Here is a 22413-nt window from a genome sequence, read left to right as displayed (position 1 = left end):
AATGCAGCCAGGCCCTGTCACCTGGTTTCCATTCGTGCATGGACACCTTCCGTGCCCGCAACCGTTCATTAGCAATTTGGCGAGCCCGCGAATTAAGCCGTGCGGCCTCCCTCGCCTCTGTCAGCTTGTGAATATTAAACTTAATATGTTCTGCCAAATTAGAATTAGTTCGTGGAGCGGACAGGCCAAGTTGCGTTTCTATTGGCGGGTCAGCTTCCCGACCGTACATCAAATAGAATGGGGAAAACCCCGTAGCTGCATGGGGGGCCATTCTATACGCGGCAAGGACTCCCGGGACCTGCAGGTCCCAATCTACATGTGCCTCGCACACCTGCTGGCACAGCATGGAAGTCAAGGTTTTGTGGAGTCTCTCCACCATCCCGTCAGTCTGCGGGTGGTACGGGGAGGTACGCACCTTCTTGGTACCCAACAGATCGCACACCTCTTGCAACAATTTACTCGAAATTTTTTTACCTTGGTCGGTCAGCAGGCGTTCGGGAGCCCCCTTGTCCAGGACATAGCCCTGGACGAAGGCATCCGTCACAGCCGCTGCCGACTGGTTAGCGAGAGGCCACGCCATAGGCCATCGGGTAAAGTATTCGACCCCCACTAACAAATATTTATTCCCTCTCGGCGTGACTGGGAAGGGCCCCAAAATATCGAGTGCAACGAGCTCGTTGGTACGCGAGACCTGAATAGATTGCAGCGGTGGATTAGCTGCCACGGCCGGTGGTTTACGCCTGGCGCACTCAACGCACCCCTTCAGAATATGCACCACATCACTTCCCATTCCCGGCCAGTAATAGTCACGCTGAAGCAGGGCAAGCGTCTTGTTAACTCCCAAGTGCAAGAGGCGTTCGTGTGCCGCCAAGACAACCCTCCCCCTCACAGCGGAAGGCACCACGAGTGCGTTCCGCCGGGACAAACTGTCCCATTTCAATAACACGCCCCGCTCAAGTACATAGGAGCCGGTACGCTCCTGGTCCCCCTCGGGACCCCCAACCTTGCGGCGCAATGCTAGCAGCGAGCTGTCCGCCATCTGGAGGCGGCCCCATTCGCTGAGCGACAGCGAGAGCAGCGAGTCCCGACCCTGAGAGGCAGTGGAATCATCCCCGATCGGTGCGCCCGCTGTCGCAGCCAGTGCCCCCATCTCCCCCGCAAGCGTCGGTTTACAGCGCGCCGATCCCGACAAACACGCGCATTCATCACAAGGCAACAACCGCGACAAGCAATCGGCATTCGTGTGTCGCAACCCCTTACGGTACGTAGTCGTAAACTGATAGTCCTGGAGGACTTCCAACCAACGCGACAACTGGCCCGAGGGCTGGGCGACCCTCAATGAATACTGTAGCGCCGCGTGGTCCGTTCGGACTGTAAAGTGACGACCATAAAGATATGGCCTAAACTGCTGCACAAAAAAAACAATGGCAAGCAGCTCGCGACGGGTGACACAGTAGCGCTGCTCCGCCGGAGACAACACCCTACTACCGTAGGCGACAACTCTTTCGACACCCCCAACGACTTGGGATAGCACCCCCCCAATGCCCGTGTTGCTAGCATCCGTGTCCAGCAAAAAAGGGACTGGCAAAATCGGGATAACACAAGGGTGGGGCACCCACCAAGGCGTCCCGGAGGGAGCGAAACGCGGCCTCCTCCTCCGGTCCCCATTTGAACTTCACTCCCTTCGCCGTTAGAGCGTGCAAGGGTTTTGCAATAGTGGCGAAGTGCTCAACGAACCGCCGATAATAAGAAGCAAACCCGATGAAACTACGCACGTCGGAAACGGACGTAGGTGTCGGCCACGAACCGACACAATCCGTCTTCGCGGGATCGGTGGAGATCCCCGAAGAATCGACAATGTGACCCAAGTATCTAACGGACCTACGAAGGAGGTGACATTTGGCCGGTTTAAATTTCAACTTAGCCGATCGCATTCGCAAGAACACCCCTCTCAATCGCCGGAGGTGTTCCTCAAACGTTTTACTGAAAACAATGACATCGTCCATATAAATCAAGCATGTATCCCACTGCAAGCCCGACAAAACCAGCTCCATAAGTCGCTGAAACGTCGCTGGAGAGGAGTGAAGTCCCATGGGTAACCGGTTAAACTGGAACAGCCCCCCTGGAGTCCGAAATGCTGTCTTAGGTTTCGACTCTTCGTCGAGCGGCAACTGCCAAAACCCCGATAACAAATCAAGAGTCGAAAAATATCGCGCACCAGACAATGCATCGAGGGACTCATCCATCCTGGGGAGCGGATACGCGTCAGCCACAGAGATCTTATTCAGGCGACGGAAATCAACGCAGAATCGCAGGGACCCGTCCTGCTTCTTAACCAGCACAATAGGCGCTCCCCACGGGCTAGAGGAGGGCGAAATAATATCGGCTTCTAGCATATCGTTAACAGCCGACTGAACATGTTCCTTCTCCACGGGACTCAGTCGGAAGGGATTTAGCCTGACCGGCGCCGCATCGCCCGTTTCAATGTGATGGTGCAACAAATCCGTGCACCCAATGTCATACTTATGTTTACTGAATACATCAGAGAATTCAATGAGCAACTCGCGCAGCGCACCCAACTGCGCCGCCGACAAATCGTCCGAGGCGGCACATAACGAATGGACCCACTCAAGGTCTTCCCTTGGCTCAACGTTCCGCGCGGGGCTCGAGCCCACCTGCGCAACCAACCCATCATCCCCAGGGACCTGCGCCGCGTGAGCCAGCACGGTGCCCTGCGGAATGACAGCTGGTCGCGACCCCGCGTTCAAAACCATCACAAACGGATCCCTGTCAGCCCGCACCAAAGTGTGAGCCACCGATAAATCAAGACCCCCGACAGCCTTGTTAGAAGGACCCAAAAGCATACTCTGTCCCGAAGCCTCCCTCACCCATGGTTTCCGCAACCGGAGGGGAATCAACATCTGTGAACCCGGGGGCACTTGCACTGTCTGCGTCGCCACCGCTTGTATCGTAGCGCACGCCGTCCGAATGTCAGTAGGGCCCGTCAAAAATGAAATCCGGCGACCCGATGGCAGTTCAATGCATCGTTGATCGATAAGAATTTTAATGGGCATTTTAGCCAAAAAGTCAGTGCCCAAAAGACACGGAACTGCCAAAGAAGACGAAACGAAAACGGGTCCCGACAATTTGATATCTCCAATGCAAATGGACGCCCTAACCTGACCGATAATGCCCAACGATCCCCCATTAGCGGCGTAAAATGGCACATCCACTGGAAGCAGCGGACGACATTGGACCGGAAGAATATTATAAATGAGGTCCGATATAATAGTTGCCGATGCCCCCGTGTCCACTAACACCCTAATCTCAACCCCATCAATAGATCCCGTAACAACGGACGAACCCGCCGAAGCAGCCACAATTCTATGCCCCAATTCCGCCCATTCAATGTCTCCCTGGTCCCGGCCGAACCCCCCTCGCCGAACCGAATCCCCGAACCTTAACCGGCCCTCCTCCGCCGCAACGCGGCGTCCCATGTGTGCCGAATAAACAGGCCGAGCGTGTGAGGTGCCGCGACTTGCCGGGGATTGTAGAGATGACTTGGGCTCTCGGTCGTCGTCCAGCCGAGCTCCCATGGCGCGCTGCCGCGGAGCGCGGCACCCGGACGCCACGTGGCCCCGGAGGCCGCAGTTATAGCACGTGACGAGGGTCGGAGTAGATCTTGGTTGCTCCGACTTTCGGCCCGATCGCAGAGGCGACCGGGCCCCCGGCCTCCAGTCCCCTGGTCGTCCCGTGGCGAACGCCTCCTCTCGTGGGCTGACGACTTGGGGTTCGGCGACCACCAAACCCGGGGCTGCGACGACAGCAGCGTTGCAACCAACGCCTTGCTTCCGTTGCAGGGCCTCGTGCGCTTGAATACTCGTGGCGACTCTCAAAGAAGAAATATCAATCTCGTCAGCTGTGTTGATAGGGACCCCCAGGTCCTGCGCCAACTTGAGCAGCTGCTCCAAAACCATCGCGTCTTGGCCCTCCTCGTCCATCCGAGGGAACGCAGCATCAGCAAGAGCCAGCAACGCCGTGCGATAGGCCAGCGCGGTCTCCGTGGCCGCTTTCCGTCTTGCGTAGAACTGATGGCGGCACGTAGAGGGAGGCCCGTAGACCCTGGCCAACAAACCCAGCGCATCCTTCAGCGTGGAGCGGTCCGACTTCCGTGCAGCCCTGAAGGCCGCGAGCGCATCGTCGTCCAGCATGGCGGGCAATGCCCGCAGCGCCGTAGCATCGGACCACGCTGACATCTCTTGATGCGCCAAAAACCTTCGCTGAAATTGGCCCCAGTCTCCGCCTTCCGCCTTGAAGGCTGACAACGTGGGCAGGCGCTGCTGAAAAATGAAGTCATCCGCCTCGTGGTTCCTCTCCGCCTGTCCGTCGGTGTCTAAGATGGCGGCTCCAGCAGCAGACGTAAGATGGCGGACCCCCTCGCGCGCAGATGACGTCGATGCGCGCGCTTGGGAACCCACCACCACGTGGCGCTTGCCGTTCCCGCCAAAAGTAGGCCCAGGCGCAATGGCGGGAATCCCCCATTCGTTTTGGCGGGAAACTGCGGGGCGACCTTGTAAAATGTCCCCCACCGTCCCCGCTCCTCCCGACGAGCTGATCTCCGCCAAGATGGACGCGGCGGCGAGCAGCAGCTCCGCCAGTCGGGAGTGCGCCTCACGAAGCCCGGCGTCTGTCCCCGGTCGCTCGGCCGGCGCCGTCGACGGACCCTGCAGCGTGGGCAAGTCCTCTTCCTCACCCCCCGCCACCAGCGGCCCCGAGTCGTCCAGGTCTTCCTCGCGGTCAATCCCGTGGGTCCTACGGGTCTTCCTCGTCTCCATACTTGGAAGCCCGTTTCACTTCTGACGCCAGATGAAGTATTGGAAAATGACGGCAGGAAACTCCTTGACGGGAACACACTTCTTTTATTAAATCTTGACTTGTAACAATACAACGCGTGGCCTCTCTTCTTCACAATGCGCTTCTCTTGACTCTGGATTCTGTGCTGCCGGCTCTCTGTGCCTCGTGTAGACTCCGCGCCTCGGCTACACTCCTCTCTCGCCGCGTGTAGACTCTGCGCCTCTGCTACACTCTCCACTCGCCTCGTGTAGACTTTGCATCTCTCTCTCTGGCTACACCGTATGCATACTCGGCTCGTGTAGACCTTCCTCTCTCGCTGGCTACACCGTATGCATACTCGGCTCGTGTAGACCGTTCTCTCTCGCTGGCTACACACTATACATTACTCAGCTCGTGTAGACCGTTCTCTCTCGCTGGCTACACACTATACATTACTCAGCTCGTGTAGACCGTTCTCTCTCGCTGGCTACACACTATACATTACTCAGCTCGTGTAGACCGTTCTCTCTCGCTGGCTACACACTATACATTACTCAGCTCGTGTAGACCGTTCTCTCTCGCTGGCTACACACTTATACCTTACTCTCCTCTACTCTCCATTACTCTCCATTACTCTCCTCTCCGGGCTCTATCTCTGCACCTTCGTCTTCATTCTTAGATGGTTCCACTTCTGCCCCTGCTCCTCTGTGCATCACCTTATATACCCCTTCTTCCCGGGAGACGGAGCGGATGCGGACCTCAACGTCGGCACCGCTCCTCAGTTACCCAATCCCCACGCGCTATCCCTACGATCCGGTTCCGCTCAGCGCGTGTTTCCACTCCCCGACCAATCACACCGCGCTGCTACCCGATCACTCCCTCTGGGCGCGTCACCGGCACACAGCCAATCAGCAGCACTACCCCCACCCGCGCACTGACGCCTGCTCCTCCCCGTCAGCGCGCGTCACCACACACACCCGTACATACGCGCTGGCACACGACATATACACCCAGCGCGTATCACCACTACACATGCTCAAGTGCGGAGTGGTGGTCTAATTAGTTTGTGCAATGCGCTTCGAGCCCGGTGATTTGGGTTGAACTCCTAAAAATGGCTCAAATCGGTGGCCAATGATGACCAGAGTGTTCCTCATCAGATTATTTATTTATACGGGAGGAATCCGATGAGCTATGAAGCTCTTTTCAATAGATTCATTTTATGCTGTGAGTGTGGCTTGCAAAGTTGTGCCATGTCACCACACTGCACTCTGCTCACAGACTGAGTATACGCTAATTTGAGCATGTAAACATTTTTTAAAATTCATTAATGTGGTCTACGCACCTCTAAATTAGGCCTGCGCATCCCGAAGTCTGGTTCTCAATGTGAGTGTGTGGGTCTCTGCACGAGCCTCTGGGTCATTATTAATCTGTGTGCATCTGAGTGTATGGGTTTTAATGCGAATCTGTGGGTTTCTGCGTGAGCCTCTGGGCATCTATATTATTCCATCTCAAGCTATGGGTGTCAATGCGAGTGTGTGGATCTTCATGTAAATGTGTGGGTCTCTATGTATGAAAGCGTGGAAGATGAAGCCACTTGCAGCACATTCCAGTTTCTCGACGAATCCAGAAGCACGCATGATCACCCTGAGACGGGAAAACCCGGAACGGACTAAAATTATTAAACTATTTTTTATTATTTTACCAGGTAAGATCCACCGAGCAATATACATAGCTTCCTTTTTCAGAAGCGACCTGGCCACAAATGATAGCTCAAAAAAGTTACTTTATCATGTGGAAATTTATAGCAGCCAAACACTCAACGCATGTTGATTATCTATGTGGAGGGGAACAAGCGGAGGGCCCAGACAAAAATCCACGCTACCGCGGGTCGAGAGTGCACGCAGACTCCAAATACACAACAGGCGTTAGGGTCAGCATCAAACCCACGACCTCCTGCAAAGCAGGCGAGGTCATTAGCATATCATAGCAACCGTGGCGCCCCTCTGTTTCCTCTTCAACCTGCAGGCGTGAACTACCACGACACAGTGCAGGTGCCGTGGTGTATTCACACGGACACTTTCAGCTTTTCTCCTGTGCCACTTCATTACTTCGCATCCCGTGTGGATGCTCCTCACACAAACACAACGCACCCTTGCTACGAACTCCGTCTCGATACTTCGCTAGCCTGTCACTCTTCCCTCACACCTCCACACTGGTCCTTGCCCCCAGCAGGGGATCAGCCAACACCGCTGGGCAGGACGAGGTGAGGAGGGCGAGGTCCCAGGCTTCTTCTCCCCGGCTCTTGTCCTCTCCGTTCCTTCAGCTCCAACGAACAACAATCCCATTCAGGGTCCAGAGGTTACCCCCAATGAAGCCGGCGCCTCAGCGGCACCTCCTGCACCAGCTCTCTCTCTCTTATCGCCTCCATCTCCCGCCTCTACGGCGTCTACCCCGTGCTCCCACGCTCGCACCTGCCTGTCCCCAAATGCACCCGCTTCATTACTGCTTCTCCCCCTAATTGCTGGCGCCTCTCTGGCGGCTACTCCATGTCTTGCCGCTTGCACCTGCTCGCCCTCAAATTGCACCCGCTGTTTGCAAACCACGCGCGTTACGCCACTGCACAGGTATTGAATGCAGTTTTGATCACCGTGGGGTGGAAAGAGGAGAATGACAAATCTCGGGTCTCTCAGTGCTGGCCGGAGACATCCCAGTCACATCGCTGCTACGCGACCTGCCAAAATGAGAAAGATGCCACCATCTAACTTTGTTTTGTTTAAACCAAAGCACCCCCCCCCCCCTCCAACTCTGACAGGAAACGGCAAGATCTGCACCCGCTCTAATTGGATATAATCGACACGGGGTGCGAAAACATAATTTCTGGAAATGCCAGTTTTACATTTTTACTCATAACAAAATTTGCTCCGAGGTGTGACGAATAATGCCGTCAAAATTGTGGGAAGGGGAGTCATCCTACAAATTTTTCAGCTTCTCCACTCCCTTTTAAAATCTGGCCGGGCAGCTCAGCGATCGGGTGGACAGCTTTGCAATAACAAGGTTGCGAATTCACCCTCCTGGTTGACGGTTTGACCCGGGCCCCGTCATGTTTCTGGGGTCATTAAAATATGTACCGCTTTGTGGCGAAGTCAACACTGGTTGTCCTATTGAGAAACTGACCCCACCGTAGGAATGTCAATTGGCCATCACGGGATCAGGGCTGCAAACAGGAGATGACTTCCGTCTAAAGGTTCAATTGAGCAGGAAATCACTGACTTTGACCCCGAATGTGTCTTCGGCGTGTTGATCGGCATGATGTCCATTTCGCTCCACGTGCTGGGAGCTGCCTCAGGATCAGAATATTTAGTTCCTGCTGAGCAACACGTGGTACATCCCGAAAATACATAGCAGAGCTATACAGTGTCACCAGCAAATACCCACGCAGCAGTACACTCACACTTCCCTTACAAAGCGATCGTAGTCTGGAACCACACTTTGCCTGATGCTCCACATGGATGTGCCAGGGCTGGAGCCAGGTCTGGGAGTTAGAATGTGCCGTGCCTTGAGCCATGGCGTCGATCTTCAGCCTCAAAATCAGAACCAAATCACCTCATCTGCGTTAGGTCTCATCGCATCTAAGCTGGTACAGTACTAACTTGGTTGAGCCGAGTTGATTACCAGGTGTTGTAGGTGTATGTTGCAAGGTGGCCAGAGATGGCAGTGCGGTAATAGTCTTAACTCTGCGTTGTGGTGCATTGAGTACTCCCCCCTTGAATGTGTGATGGGGTTTCTCCAGGTACTCCGGGTTTCCGCCAACACGCAACTCATTTGTGGAATTGGCTAAACATGCAGATGCAGGAACAAATACTGGGAAAAAGAAAGTCTCGAGATTTTCAGACCTTTCTTGGATAGATAAACTTTCCTGGAAAAAGGCGTCGTCATTATTATCAATGGTTGAAATAAGCAGGTATATGACCGGGAACTGGCACTCATTTCCATAGAGGGGAAGTGGCTGTGAATGAGGGGGGCTGCAGGACAAAAACGTTTCACAGTTGACTCAGCACATTCCAAAAGGCAGATGTGCTGAACTGAGCCTCTTATGTAAATGTATAAATGACAATGATTCAGATATTATTTTAATCGAGGGAATATTTCGCAACTGTTCGCTTAAGAACTCTTCTCATAACAATGAAGAATTGTTAATTCGCTCATGTTAATATTTTTGGGGCACCACAGTGCATGTTCAACTGCAAGTTAATCGTGCTCTCTGCTTTGAACAAGGACCATTGTTCAAAACGATAGCGTATTATTACATGTAAACGCTTCCATTATCAAATAGCGTTAGTGATCGTATTGCGTAGCTTTTCACGTTTGTGCTTTACAGCTCTCCAATGTTTTCAAGTTGTATGTACCATTGTGTTGTTCGGCAAGACCATGTCTGGACATTCCACCCCACGTACCTGCAAAGATTCTTAGGAAACCTGAATATTCTCTTCGGACATCATGCTGAACAACATGCCGTACAACCAGAAAACACATCCGAGTCATGAAGATGAAAGTGATTAATTGTGTTTGATTTGTCCTATTAATTAATTCTGCCATCTGTGACATTATTTTTGACACACCTGGCTTTTAACCAGATATTTTTTAATGGGTGAATTATTCTAAATGGTTTACAAATATAAAAAAAATCTGTGGGCAATAATTTTTCTGACAATAACAGGGATTTAGTGCTCAAAAACGCACAAAAAACAAATCGGAAAAAAACTTGCACACGTACCTATAAACTATGCTTCAAAGTTACACATCGGTATGTGAGATAAACACATTCAAGTGCAATGATGATGATGGTGGTGGACAAGTATTTTCAGTCTGTATCATATTTACACAGCATGTGGCATTACCATAAAGTTAACGGTAAGGACTCTCTTAATAAGACAAAGGGTTGAAAACCACAGCGAGCAACGGTTTTTATTCTTCCTGTTTTTTTTTTGTTAAGTGTTATTTCTACAAGATGAAAATCTCTGAAACTCTCAATGAACCCAGAATTGCATTGAATGTAACCACATTTATGCAAAAGGAGAAGATTTGATGGAAGCATATATCTTTGTGTGCCATAATGCCATCTGCTGGAACATCCTTAAAACACGTACGCTCAGCAGCAGTGTGACCACCCACTGCCATCGCTTAAAAAACAAAAATTAATACATAGCCACCAAGATCGCCAATTATTTTTTGTTTGAAAAAAATCTTTATTTAGTTCGTTACAATAGAAAATTAGCATTGCTACATAAATATTTACAAAACGACAACAGAGCAATGATACCATGATTAAACGAAAGCTGATAAAATGACATATCATTCAAGTTTGGAGCTTAAACATTTCCAGTGTATACAAACCGAACCTGCGACACAGTTCCATCAACACGATATCCTTAAGATCAACTCCCTTTATTTTAATTTCATTTTTATTACAGTTAAATCTATTTCACACCTTAACCCTGATTATGTGCATACTATTGCTCAGAACGTAAAGTGAATGAACTCAAGTTATGAGATTAGTGGAAACATTTTATGAAATCAATTAAAACTTAAAATGCCACGCGAGATTTTGTTCCTGCGTACAGGGAAGATTTTTTGCCGGGGAACTCATGAACTTGCGGAACATGGTTCAGTGGTAGATTTAGGTTTATTAAAGGCGCACCACCAAGTTAATTTTGATTCTAGATATAACATAGTGCAAAAGCAAGTCGCTTTCAGCTGGTGGAACTACACAAAGTCCAGGCCACACAGAGATTTTTTTTTTTACAGAGCAACACAACGACCGTCGCACAAACGCGTCGCTCTATCGAGACGTATCGACGGGCCAGTTGGCGACCGAACCGTGATTTCCTATCCCGCTCGCAGCTTCGCACCCGTTCCACAGGGAAGTGATATCACGTGAAAGTCAGGCCACGTCATGATGCGTTCGCCCGCCAATCGTCTTAGCCTCTGCAAGACGCTCTCCCCTTTGGTGTGAAATTGGCACGAAGTGCTATTTATGAGCGAACTACGGATTCGGGCGGAAGTTGTCATTGTGTTCACCGTGTGTGGCTTTGTTAAATTTGCCCATGTGTGGACCGGGCCTAAAAGCTACGATTGTGGGCATTGACTCTGCAGGCACTTTTCTCTAGATAGCAATGTTGACATCACGAAACCGTTAGTGACATTAAACATTTAATTATCTAAACAAGACAATGCTGGCCGTCAGATAAAACAATTAAGTTATTTTGTATTTTATTGATCAAATAACCTTCACACATTTTGGCATTGGTATATCATTTGCTGTGAAAACATTTGTTAAAGAGTTTTTACAATATTTTAGCTTTTATCTATCGTCAAAATGTTACAGTTATATACTGCATAAGGACTATATCCGAGGGGGTGGTCAAAATTATTCAAAAATCATTTAAGGTAACATTTATTCAACCAAACCCTGTAAATTCGTAAGCCCTACATTTATGACAGTATTGCCAAAAGACGGGGGGGGGGAGCTTTTTTACTTTTACACCTCACATTGTGGTGTCGTTTTATTGACGCATGAGAGATGATCATCATCATCATGGGATTAGTAAAACCTGACAAGGATTTGAACTTGTCATCAGACCACCCTACTGCCTGCGATACCAGCACACTTTTGTTATGGCCCAATAATTACATATGAACGACACATCACATTACAATGAAATAAAGTTTGCAGGTATTAAAACATTAATAATTACGCAATACTTTCCGACCTCCCCTCGCACTTCCAACAAAATGCGTGGTTGTGATGAAACGTCACCATGGCACAAACTTAAAAGAAACGACGTTGCATATAGTCCATGTTCTATAAAGCTTCCCCCACCCCACCCCCTCCCCCCCAAAAAAAACCCCTTCATAATTTAACGTTGATAATGTTCACTAAGTTGCATGTTATTTTATGCGCGCGCGCGCACCACGTGAATTGTACGCGTGCATTAATGCCTCTGCACGTCAACGGCTCTTTCGTCAGAATGCAACCACCCATTAGGGGCAAAGTTTGCTGATATTATTCCGCGCCTTCAACCAAACCACCCCTCTCGCCTCCTCTCCCTACCCCAGGCTACATCGCCGGGAACTAGCGTATCTAGGACAGAGATGTGAGATTAGAAGGCTGTTGGAGCCGTTACCCAAGAAAGGTTGCCGTCTGGTCCAAGTTTACGAGCAGCCTTTATCGACGCCGACGAGCGAATGCTCTCTGAAAACTTGAAGCAGACGTTTTAATAATATTTTGCTGTTAACCGATAGAGATGTAACATCATAGAGTGTTAATAAACTCTGTAGATGTCACCACAAAGCAATGGATTCAAATGGTAAGAGTACACATTTGCAGCAAGCAGTGCTCATTTGGTCACGACTGAACAGATGACCTTGCCATCATTTTGTTAAAGAAATTATTTTTCAATGCTTTTAAACTTTACCCCCCCCCCACCTCTGAATATCTAAAGGCACTCAGCACAATGATTCATCGCATAAAAATATTTTTACGCTCACGATAAAAGCGGCAAATCGTGCAGGTGAGATTTGATTATTTATAATAATTCAATGCAAGGGATATGATGTCACATTGAAACTAATGGAGCAGGGAAACAAAAAATGTACAGGCAAGACAAAAAAAAACGAAACAATACAAATGAGATGGTAAACTTTTAGACATAAACCACGACAAAAAAACAATTAGTATTTGATTCGAATCGCGTCACTGATTGTGACAATGTGACTGGGCAAGCAGGGTGAATCGTCACATGACATGCCTACAAGACAAAGTATCTTGCACGCACGCACCTGACCTCTTTTTGGAAGCACAGCCGTGCAAGAATGTCATCAGACGTTCTCAAATTCACAAAGAAATTCAATGTACAATTTCAAGTGCAACATTGCCAAGGAAGTACGTACCATCTGGTGTTCTAAATCAAGCAAAAAAAACTCACATCCCACACCAAGCACCGCTGCACCACGCTACCCGGCCTCCAAATGCAAAACATAAAGGGACACTGGACGACCTGCTAATCCGTAACGGGGAAGAAAATGTCCAAGTGGCAAGAGCGGTACACCGAGACGCATGAATTACAGAGGACAGTTTTATGTGTATGACTGGGAAGCTCAATGCAGAAATGTGTATACATTAGAAACTCTGACAGACTGTGTCATGTCTTTGAGGGTAGTGCAGAAATGAGTTCAAACCCGGAATTTGTTGTTGTTCAATTTGGAAAAAAAACACTAATGGGGGGTTGCATTACAGAAAAGAAAGGCTCCCAAGAGGTTTGGACAGAGAATCATTATCCGAGCAGTGAATACATTTCAGCCACATTATTGCAAGTTGATGTTCACGACTGGCATAAACAACCAGATGCCAGAGCGCTGCTTAATGACATTTGATTCAATTCTGAAGATGCGAACAGATCTTTTGGCAGATTGTATTTTTTTGCGTCAATCGTCAGGCTGGCGGTTTTGCGTGCCTCGTGTCACTCGCGGTTTCTCCCGAGCAAAAAAAAAAAACCGCAAACACAAAATGAAATTCAGTGATGCGAGCCACGCTTTCCAATTCACCATTGTTGGCGTGATATTATCCGCAGTGCGTAATGAAAACACAAACGTGACAGCTCTACCTACGTACGCACAATTAGGCCCTGCCATCAGGGCCTGGAACAAGTTTACATAGTCACCGTGTGGATGCAATGGCCAGACAGACGGACAGGCTAACCTGCTCACCAGACAAACATTCACACTCACCACGCAAACATTAACGCTCACCACCGTAACCCTCACCGGGGATGGGACGGTGGGGCAAAGGTAAAATTCAATCGCATTATAAATTCACACCTTTTATCCCCTGGCCGATTTCCCTAGAAGGATGCAAAGACTCCATGGAGGGGAGAGATGGTAAGAATGCAAATATTCTAGCCGAGCTTTAACCCAAGCAAGCACTGCACCATGAGCGTTCATTGTTGTAAGGAAGCTCTGAAGTTTTCTTGCATGTGCTTTTAATGCGTGCTATATAAATACAAAAAAAACAAACGGGGCACACAGCAGGAGGCAGCCATTCTGAAACGACTGCCCCCCATGGAACCCCGACGAAGACCCAGCTTTTCACGGCCGAGCAAACCTCTCATCCATGTGCACATCAGACGGTCACTGACACTATTCACGTGCGCTTACTGGTAGGCATGAGCAGCTGGAGAAGCCAATGGATTGGAGTGGACAGTGACTGAGCGGGTCATTGCATAAAACATGGCCATTAACGTCGATCGAGGCGCATTGGGGGTAGAATCACAGTCGTCCCTGCACTGTCGCGTTGGAATTCTTCTGCCGCGAAACATTTACTCCGCACTTTGTGTCGCTCGCATAAACAATTTAAAATGCCCCAATCGTTAAAGCGCAATCACTGCAGACGCAATGACATTGACAGAAAAATGCAATTAAACCACAAAAGGGAACGTGCCAAATGGACTAACCATTGATCGAATGCAGCAGGTTTCAGAAGTTGCTAAACAAAAATCACGTAATAGAATACCCTTCAAGATGAAAATCTATTTTTACGTAACTCTGAACTAACACCAGCAGGGCATAGCCTCCTCAGATCCAAAATTTAATAAGCAATTATGATGATTTCTTCTAGAAATACAAAGAGTTTTTGTGCACAAAAGATTGATGAATGTGAAGACTTCATCAGGGAAGGTCTCCTCTGTGGCACATTTGGCCAATTATGTATAACGCTGAGGTCAGGGATGATGACTGAGTGTTGTTGCTTTTTTGAAATAGAGACATCACTTCATTGCTCTACCTCCGGTGGGAATGGTCACATAAAGGGTGTGGCAAAGCATTCTTTTGATGCTCAGCAGGGAGGCTCTGCCAAAGCACCGAACCATGCGCTCGCGCGTGGCTGATGACACGCAGGCTGCATCGCGCCGTTTATACCCCCCCACGCATCTCCCCCTCCCCACCCCCGCCCAGGAAAAAAAGGGGGACCCCGTCCAGCGAGCTTTGAACACACCGACAAACGGAACGTAAGGGGGTGAATATAAAATTGGCAATGACAACAATAAAATGTTTTTAAATGGCATCGAGATATAACTAGAGAGGAATGGCAATGTGCATGTCTCCAAATTAACATTTGGCGGTGATATGTTTCCTTTGGAGATCCTGAGCCACCGATAGAAATTCCACATTCCGATAACCGGTCTGAGTATTGTGAGGACCAGTCTTCTTCTCTCCACAGAACAACCACCGTTGACATCCCGCGAAATAGGGGCAGCCTCACCAGGTGGTGCTGGTTAATTACTCGCCCCGTGGAGAGGGGGGGGGTGTAGTGGGGGGGGGGTCATGTAGATGATGGGTCTAAGCCAACCCAGGCTTGGATTTGAACTAAATCTCATGATTAGGTGCCCCTGCTGCTTTACCGAACTTAAACGACATCCCTGGCCAGATCCGTGGCATTTACTCGCACTGTTGGTTCATGCATAAAGAATGCCAAGGATAGATTAGGAAATATGAATGTGAAAATTAATACGGAACATTTTAGCACTCGGCATTTGCCTATGGGTAGAATGACTGCCGAGATAAAGCAAAACTGCGACCCAGAGGAGAGGAGGGCAAAACGAATCCTGTTCGGTGGTGGATGAGGGGATGGGTGGAAACAGGAGGATGATATTTAAAAATATATTTCTGTTGTGGTGGTGTGACGGTGATGTGTGGAGTGTGGCTGTGTGGTTTGGGTTATACAACAGTCATACGTGGTGTGTGGCGTGTGTGCTGTGTGGCTGTGATGTTTGGTATGACGATGGTACACAATGTGGCGTGTGGCTGTAATGTGCATTATGCTTCTGCGCCAATGGACCCACTACTCTAAAAGCCCACACGCAGGTCTGTGCAAGCAGACATTTTGCAGGGAAAAATATTAACATTAAAAAAAAAGGATAATAGTATTTAAATAGACAAAACGCACAGCATGACCACCAGCATATCTGTACGGTTTAAAGCCCAGCTTTTGGAAATCATCCCAAGGACTTTTGAGGGATTTCAGCGGAGACAATGGGGATTCTGAAAGCTTCATGGGGTGAATGTGGCACTGACTAAACACAAACGGTGAACATTTATGGGGACAAGCGATCCACCACTGCTCTCCGTCCCAACCCAGCCATCCTGGTGGGCCTGCACGCCACGGCCATACCTTCACTGTCCCAACCATAACCAAAATTCGTTTTCCACCCAATCGCTCCTCCCTTCTTCATCATTTTCAACCTTTTTATTAAAACCGGCAAGACTCCCTAAATCCCCCCAGCACTCGCTTTACCTAAAAAAAAAAAGTCTCTCGGGTGGCGCATCCGTCTGTCGCCTTCGTTCCGCCCGCCACGCACCGCGCGCCTCGCTCACATGTTGTACGCGACGTAGATGGGGTCGAGCTTGTCGTCAAGGAAGCCGTCACGCAGGTGCATGCGCTGCTTCTCGCCACGCGAGTTGATGGGCACAGTGCCCGGGTCGGCGAGCACCACCACGCCCACCACCAGGTAGTGCTCCTCCAGCACCGCGCCCGTCACCTGCGACACCAAGTCCAGCGCCTCCTGCTCGGGGCCCCCAAACTCCACCACGGCCACCAGCAGGTTCTTCCAGGGGAACACGGCACTGTGAGAATTGTGGGGGGGGGAGGGAGGGGGACAGAATTGGTACACGGGTGAGTAGACGGATGTGTGGGATGAGCTTGTGGGTGTGCACGCAGGCGCGATGAGTGGGTGGATAAAATTTCGATTTAAAGCTTTCGTGACTGCAGGGATTCCTCTTCTTGGTTCTTTCGGTAAAGTCACGCAGAAGGGAGGTAATAGAATTATAAAAATAAACATATTTTATTATGTTTTATTTTTATTATTTATAATATTTTATTATGTTTTATTTTTATTATTTGATTACCTCCCTTCTACATGACTTTACCGAAAGAACCAAGAAGAGGAGTGGGTGGATAGTTGTGTGGGTGAGTATGTGGGCGAGTTTGTGCAAACATCGCCGGGCAAGCGTGCAGTTTTATACGTGGGTAGGTGCTTTGATAGCGACACGAGTAGGTCGGTGGGTTCACGGATAAATACGTGGGTATGTAAGTGGTTGAGTGCATAGGTGCGTGGGTGGATGTGCAGATGGATGTGAAGGCAGGTGCGTACGAGGTGCGCAAGTGTGTAAGTGGATGGGGAGCGGTAGTGTAGCGGCTAACGCACTGCACTACGAACCCGGCATGCCAAGTTCGATTCCTGCTCATGGCCAACACCAGTGACAATTATCTGAACCAGTCCTGGGCCTCTCCTAGGTCGACTCAGCCTAAAATGAGTACCTTGTGCGATTTGTAATAATTGCCACTAGGTAGACAAAGGCAGCCGGGTGTGGTGCTGGCCACCCATCCCCTCGTGTGCTGTTCCAGCCTTCATAGGTGCTACTCGCTAACAGCACTTGCCCCAACAGTCTGTTAAAGACTACACGGGGGATTTTTGTCATTGTCTTTTGAATGGCATGGGTGAGTGCGCACTTAACATCCTTGAAATCGCTCATCCATGGAACAGATTTTTTTTTAATTAATTAAGCAGAGCGAATCTACGCACAAGGTGCAATGTTGATTGGCTTGGCCGATGTACAGCGTTATAGTGCTTGCTTAATGCGTTTTATTAATGACGCAAATTTTTGGGTTTCAGCAGCAATACGTTTTTAATTAAATAGGGCCTTTTAAAACCCTTAAGACCTTTGTTATCAAACAGTACCAGTATGGGGATGAGCTCAGCTTTGCTTGTAACCTGGAGCTTCGTGCCAATGCAAGTGTAGCTATAATTTAAAATAGTCGTTTTCATACAAATTTTTAAAAATGCTCAGCCAGTCATTAATTAGTTTTTATTCCTCAGTTTTCACAGGCAAGTTGCTTTTCTGAAGGTCAGTGTAATGAAATGGGATGCAGTTGAACTTCTTCCATTGTTTTTCGTGTGCATGTAACTTTTAGCTCTTTTCTCCCGTGGTAAATTAAGTGAGATGCAAAAGCAGTGAGTTTAATATTCGCCATTAAAGTCAGTTTAACACGTAGGCTTTCGCGACCAATATTGTTCATAATCAACGATTTTTGGGTTTAGATCGCGTTATTTATAAATGTGTCGTAACCCTCCACCACCCGACACGGCCAATCAGTAAAAAAAAGTGTCACGTTGACAAAAGACAAATAGTTCACTGCTTTAGCCCACCGGTGTGTTGAAGCGTGAAACCACAACATTTACAATTTGAGTACGACGTTTCGCTGGTAATTGCATCCAGCATCATCGGGCAATTCGCCAGAATGGTGAGGCTCTGCTGTGTCTCCCGTTCTTATATAGAGCAGCAGCAGGGTGACGTCATCATTAACTCATTAACTCATCAGGTGCAAAGATTTGAGAGGGGGGTTATTGTAATTATATACTTGATTAGTAATAAGGCTATTGTTACGATGCGAGTTGTAGATTAGTAATCATTTGGAATGTGTTCTATTGTGATTATGCTACATTAATAATCATTAATAATCATTATTAATGTAGCATAATCACAATAGAACACATTCCAAATGATTACTAATCTACAACTCGCATCGTAACAATAGCCTTATTACTAATCAAGTATATAATTACAATAACCCCCCCCTCAAATCTTTGCACCTGATGAGTTAATGAGTTAATGATGACGTCACCCTGCTGCTGCTCTATATAAGAACGGGAGACACAGCAGAGCCTCACCATTCTGGCGAATTGCCCGATGATGCTGGATGCAATTACCAGCGAAACGTCGTACTCAAATTGTAAATGTTGTGGTTTCACGCTTCAACACACCGGTGGGCTAAAGCAGTGAACTATTTGTCTTTTGTCAACGTGACACTTTTTTTACTGATTGGCCGTGTCGGGTGGTGGAGGGTTACGACACATTTATAAATAACGCGATCTAAACCCAAAAATCGTTGATTATGAACGCCATTAAAGTGTCTCCCAAGCGCCTACAAACACCACTGCAAGTAACTGCAACCGTCCAAGACGTTTGGTGTGCACGTGAATCAAGTTTACGGACTGAAGAAGGGGCCCCATTGTCGTTGGCGAGCACCCATTCGTTACAGGCAGCACCGCACAGGAAGGGGGAACGGGAGTGGTGGCGGTGTGGCTATCACCACACCTGAGATCCACCATTAGCGACGTTGACAGCTACACACTGTGCCACATATTCATACTGGTAGGAACCTCCTGGTTACACCAGCCCACAGGGGATTATTGTGTCCGTCTGTCCGTCGTGCAGGGAGGGGCTGGGTGGGGAGGGGAGGGTGGGGAGGGTGGGGCTGGGTGCCGAGGGGAGGGTGGGGAGGGGCTAGATGGGGAGGGGCTGGGTGGGGAGGGTGGGGAGGGGCTGGGTGTGGAGGGTGGGGAGGGGCTGGGTGGGGAGGGGCTGGGTGGGGAGGGTGGGGCTGGGTGAGGGGTGGGAGGGGTGGGGTTGAGTGGGGAGGAGCTGGTCACCCCGTGGTGCCCTTATAAAACTCAACGTTTCACCTACTCACGCCGGCTTGTGCCCGCCCTCACAGTCGGGCATATTTGCGGAATACACCACGCCGCCGTTGACCCTGGCCATTGACCGAGCAACCCAACGTTCCTACCAGCTCCCTCCGCAGGATTGTGTTTTATGACTGAGCCAATTATAGATGGGAGACCCAGGGACGATTTGCAGCACACTTGCCACTAATGCGCAACACCAGGAGTTGAACCCCAGTCTGCCGGAGCGGAGAATCACTGTACCTCGGCATCTAAGCAGAAAATATCCGCAGGTTGTACGTGAAACAGCACTCGCTCTCCGAAGTCTTGAAATACTCTACACTGTTCTGAAGATCTGCACAAGCAATATGATATATTTGCTAAGAAAAGATCCCTTATTGATCCCTTTATGTGAATAAATGTTAAATGTCTTGTATAAGGTCAAGCAAGAGCCTGTAAAATATATACCAAAGATATAATATTTTGGACCCAGGGCTGCATCTTAGAGTTAGAGCCATTATACACAAAAGTAAAATGCTATGACGATTGCATAGTTCCATCTATGCAATGAAAAGAGATTTTTTTTAACATCGTGATATTATTAAGAATAATTGGTTTTACAGGGCACACAACCTTGGGAAGTCATGTGACCTATATCTGTAATCTGATATGGCCGTTGTCATCCAAGTTGCTCAATAGGGGGAGTGGCCATAGCAATTCGTCCAGATTTTTGCAACCAATTGCACGTAACATAAAACATTGCGGCAACTATAACCAGCGGTGACTTCTGGCAACAAATGCCAGAAAATTGCTCCCGGTCAGCCATGGCCATTGGGTGCGAGCGATCACAGGGGGGGGGGGGGGGGGGGGGGAGTCGCGATAGCCGCGGCGTGCCTCACCACTCGGTGATGCTCTTGTGAGCTCGCAGCACGGAGGCCTCAATGTCCACGGGGTGGTAGCGCATTCCACGTAGCTCCATGGCCTCCTCCAGCGAGCCCACCACGTACAGCGCGTCGTGACGCTCTGAAAGGCGGTTTCGCAAAAACGTCGGTCGACGAAAACCCAACCAGACAAAAAGCAATTCATTAAAAGCAGTTCTTTGTGTTCAGTTTGCTTTCTCCGCACCTCCGATTAGCACGGTTGGCTACGTACGTAGTGGTGCGAAAAAAGTTTGACGTACATACATACTTAAGTACGTACATCACTGCCATCGACCTTGGCCACTCGTTCTCTTCTCATTCATTGCGGGGTTTTTTTTTTTTGACAGGAGCCCGGCACAGAAATGCGAGCAGTAACGAGGGAATGGCGGCACAGAAATTCAGTGGAGCAGAAGCCCAAACACAGTGTTCATTGGGTTGGGGCAAAGGGGGGAAAAATGGGCTCACTGCCCCCCTTACACAGATGTAGGGGTGTTAGAGAGAGAGCCCGTTATGCATGGCAGCTTATGGCAAACAAACACAGTGGGCGGGGCTACGTGAGTGCACGGGGAGGTGCTCTCTACGACGTCCGCGCCAGGCACCCCGGGGGGGCCCCACCCCTCAGCGGGGGGTTGGGTATAAAAGGGGATGTAGTGGAGGGCTCGGGGTTCTTGTTAAGCTAACCAGTGAAGACTGAAGACGTCTTAGCTAGAGCCCTGGACTCCCCTGGTTCGCCGTCCTTATCAGGGCCGAACAGGACCGAGCCAGCGGCGTGGTCCCGAGATCCAGAGCCGGTGCTCTTGTCAGCGCTGGTCTGGGACTCAGGGTACCGGGCCCGACTTACCAGTGTCGGGCCAGATAGCCTCCCCTAGCCCGTTAGAGGAGGACTAGGAGGCAGGCTAGGAAGTAGCTAGCGCGTGTATCCCCAGCTAGCCGGGTGAGGGGGCCGACACCCCCTCTAGTGTTGTATGCCAGAACCGTGCTGTGTGAATAAAACCCGTGTGCCTCCAACTCCGGCGTCCAAGAGTCGTGAACTCTATTACACAGGGAATGTGCGAGCGGGAACGCGGACTTTTTACACGGGGAAGGGGGCATTAATTTATTCATTAATTCGTTCATTACTAAGAACGACGATCGCATTCTAAGCGGTTTGGTAAAAAAAAAAAGAAAACCACACACTTAGTCCCTGCTGCGATCGTTATTGAACGGAGACCTTGCGAGGCCTCATAATTTATTCAGCAATGATGAACCTGTGTCAGTCTTTTTCTCCGAGGGAAAAAAAAAAAAGTTCCCCAATTACAATTCCCATACTCCCCAGGATATTTGTGAATTTGGTGTTGTAGTTGCATGGGTTAAATTTATTCTTGGTTGACTGAAATTCCGGAGGGCTTTAAATGCCCTTGTGCTATGTTGGTCACTGGTTTGCTTTTCGTGTGCGAGATCGAATAGCACGTTATTTAATTTACGCCGATAATAACGGCAATTTTGAAATTGTTACGCTGCGCTATGGTAATAGCTTTTCAAAACAATTCCTTATTGCCCAGGGAAGAAAACACATTGGAAGTATAAAAAAATTGCTGTGCGAAATTCGACAAAACCACACGGGAGCAAGCGACCCCAGGCGTCAGGGAGCGAACCTCCGTTTGCGTCGGTGAGGTCCGTGCGTCGCAAGAAGCCCAGGTAGCCGGTGCGGGCCCACACGGCATGGGTGTCGCCCACCCTGAGCCGCCCGTCGAAGTGACCCGCGATGAGCGAGGCGTCGCCCACGAATGAGTGGTACCCGCTCGCCCCGTGCGGGCTCTGAACCCATATCTGTCGGCAAGAGTGGAGCAAAAGCAGGCGAGGGTCGACGGGGCAAAACGCATGACACGAGCGAACTCGGTGAACCGTGGGTCACTCATAAAGGTTTGCGTGTACAACAGTGAGATACGACTTGTGGTTTACGGTGATGATGCAAACACGTGTGTGTATGTATGTTGAACTTATTTCGCACTGTATGTAGCCAACCGTGTTACTCGGAGGTACGGAGGCATGTGGAGATCCTGTATGTATGTATATCGGGGGTGTGGAGAGTCCTGATCGTGTGTGTATTTTAATTTACTGCAAAA

The 22413-nt window shown here is 49.4% G+C and overlaps 1 protein-coding gene across 1 annotated transcript in view; it reads right to left on the bottom strand.

Moving 5' to 3' along the window:
• Positions 1 to 10058: 10058 nt before the first annotated feature.
• LOC144729102 (disco-interacting protein 2 homolog C-like) overlaps positions 10059 to 22413 on the bottom strand; it is a 98898-nt gene continuing 86543 nt past the window's right edge. Inside the window, exons 36-38 of the mRNA XM_078609030.1 lie at positions 21943 to 22117; positions 20288 to 20411; positions 10059 to 16509 (exon numbers count right to left, since the gene is read on the bottom strand). Coding sequence (XP_078465156.1) covers positions 16257 to 16509; positions 20288 to 20411; positions 21943 to 22117 — 552 coding nt within the window. The 3' untranslated portion in view covers positions 10059 to 16256. The remainder of the gene's footprint in view (positions 16510 to 20287; positions 20412 to 21942; positions 22118 to 22413) is intronic.

This window comes from Lampetra planeri, chromosome 31 (genome assembly GCF_965212315.1).
Source record: "Lampetra planeri chromosome 31, kcLamPlan1.2.h2, whole genome shotgun sequence".
Taxonomy (NCBI): Eukaryota; Metazoa; Chordata; class Hyperoartia; order Petromyzontiformes; family Petromyzontidae; genus Lampetra; species Lampetra planeri.
This window is presented reverse-complemented; position numbering and strand designations above follow the sequence as displayed.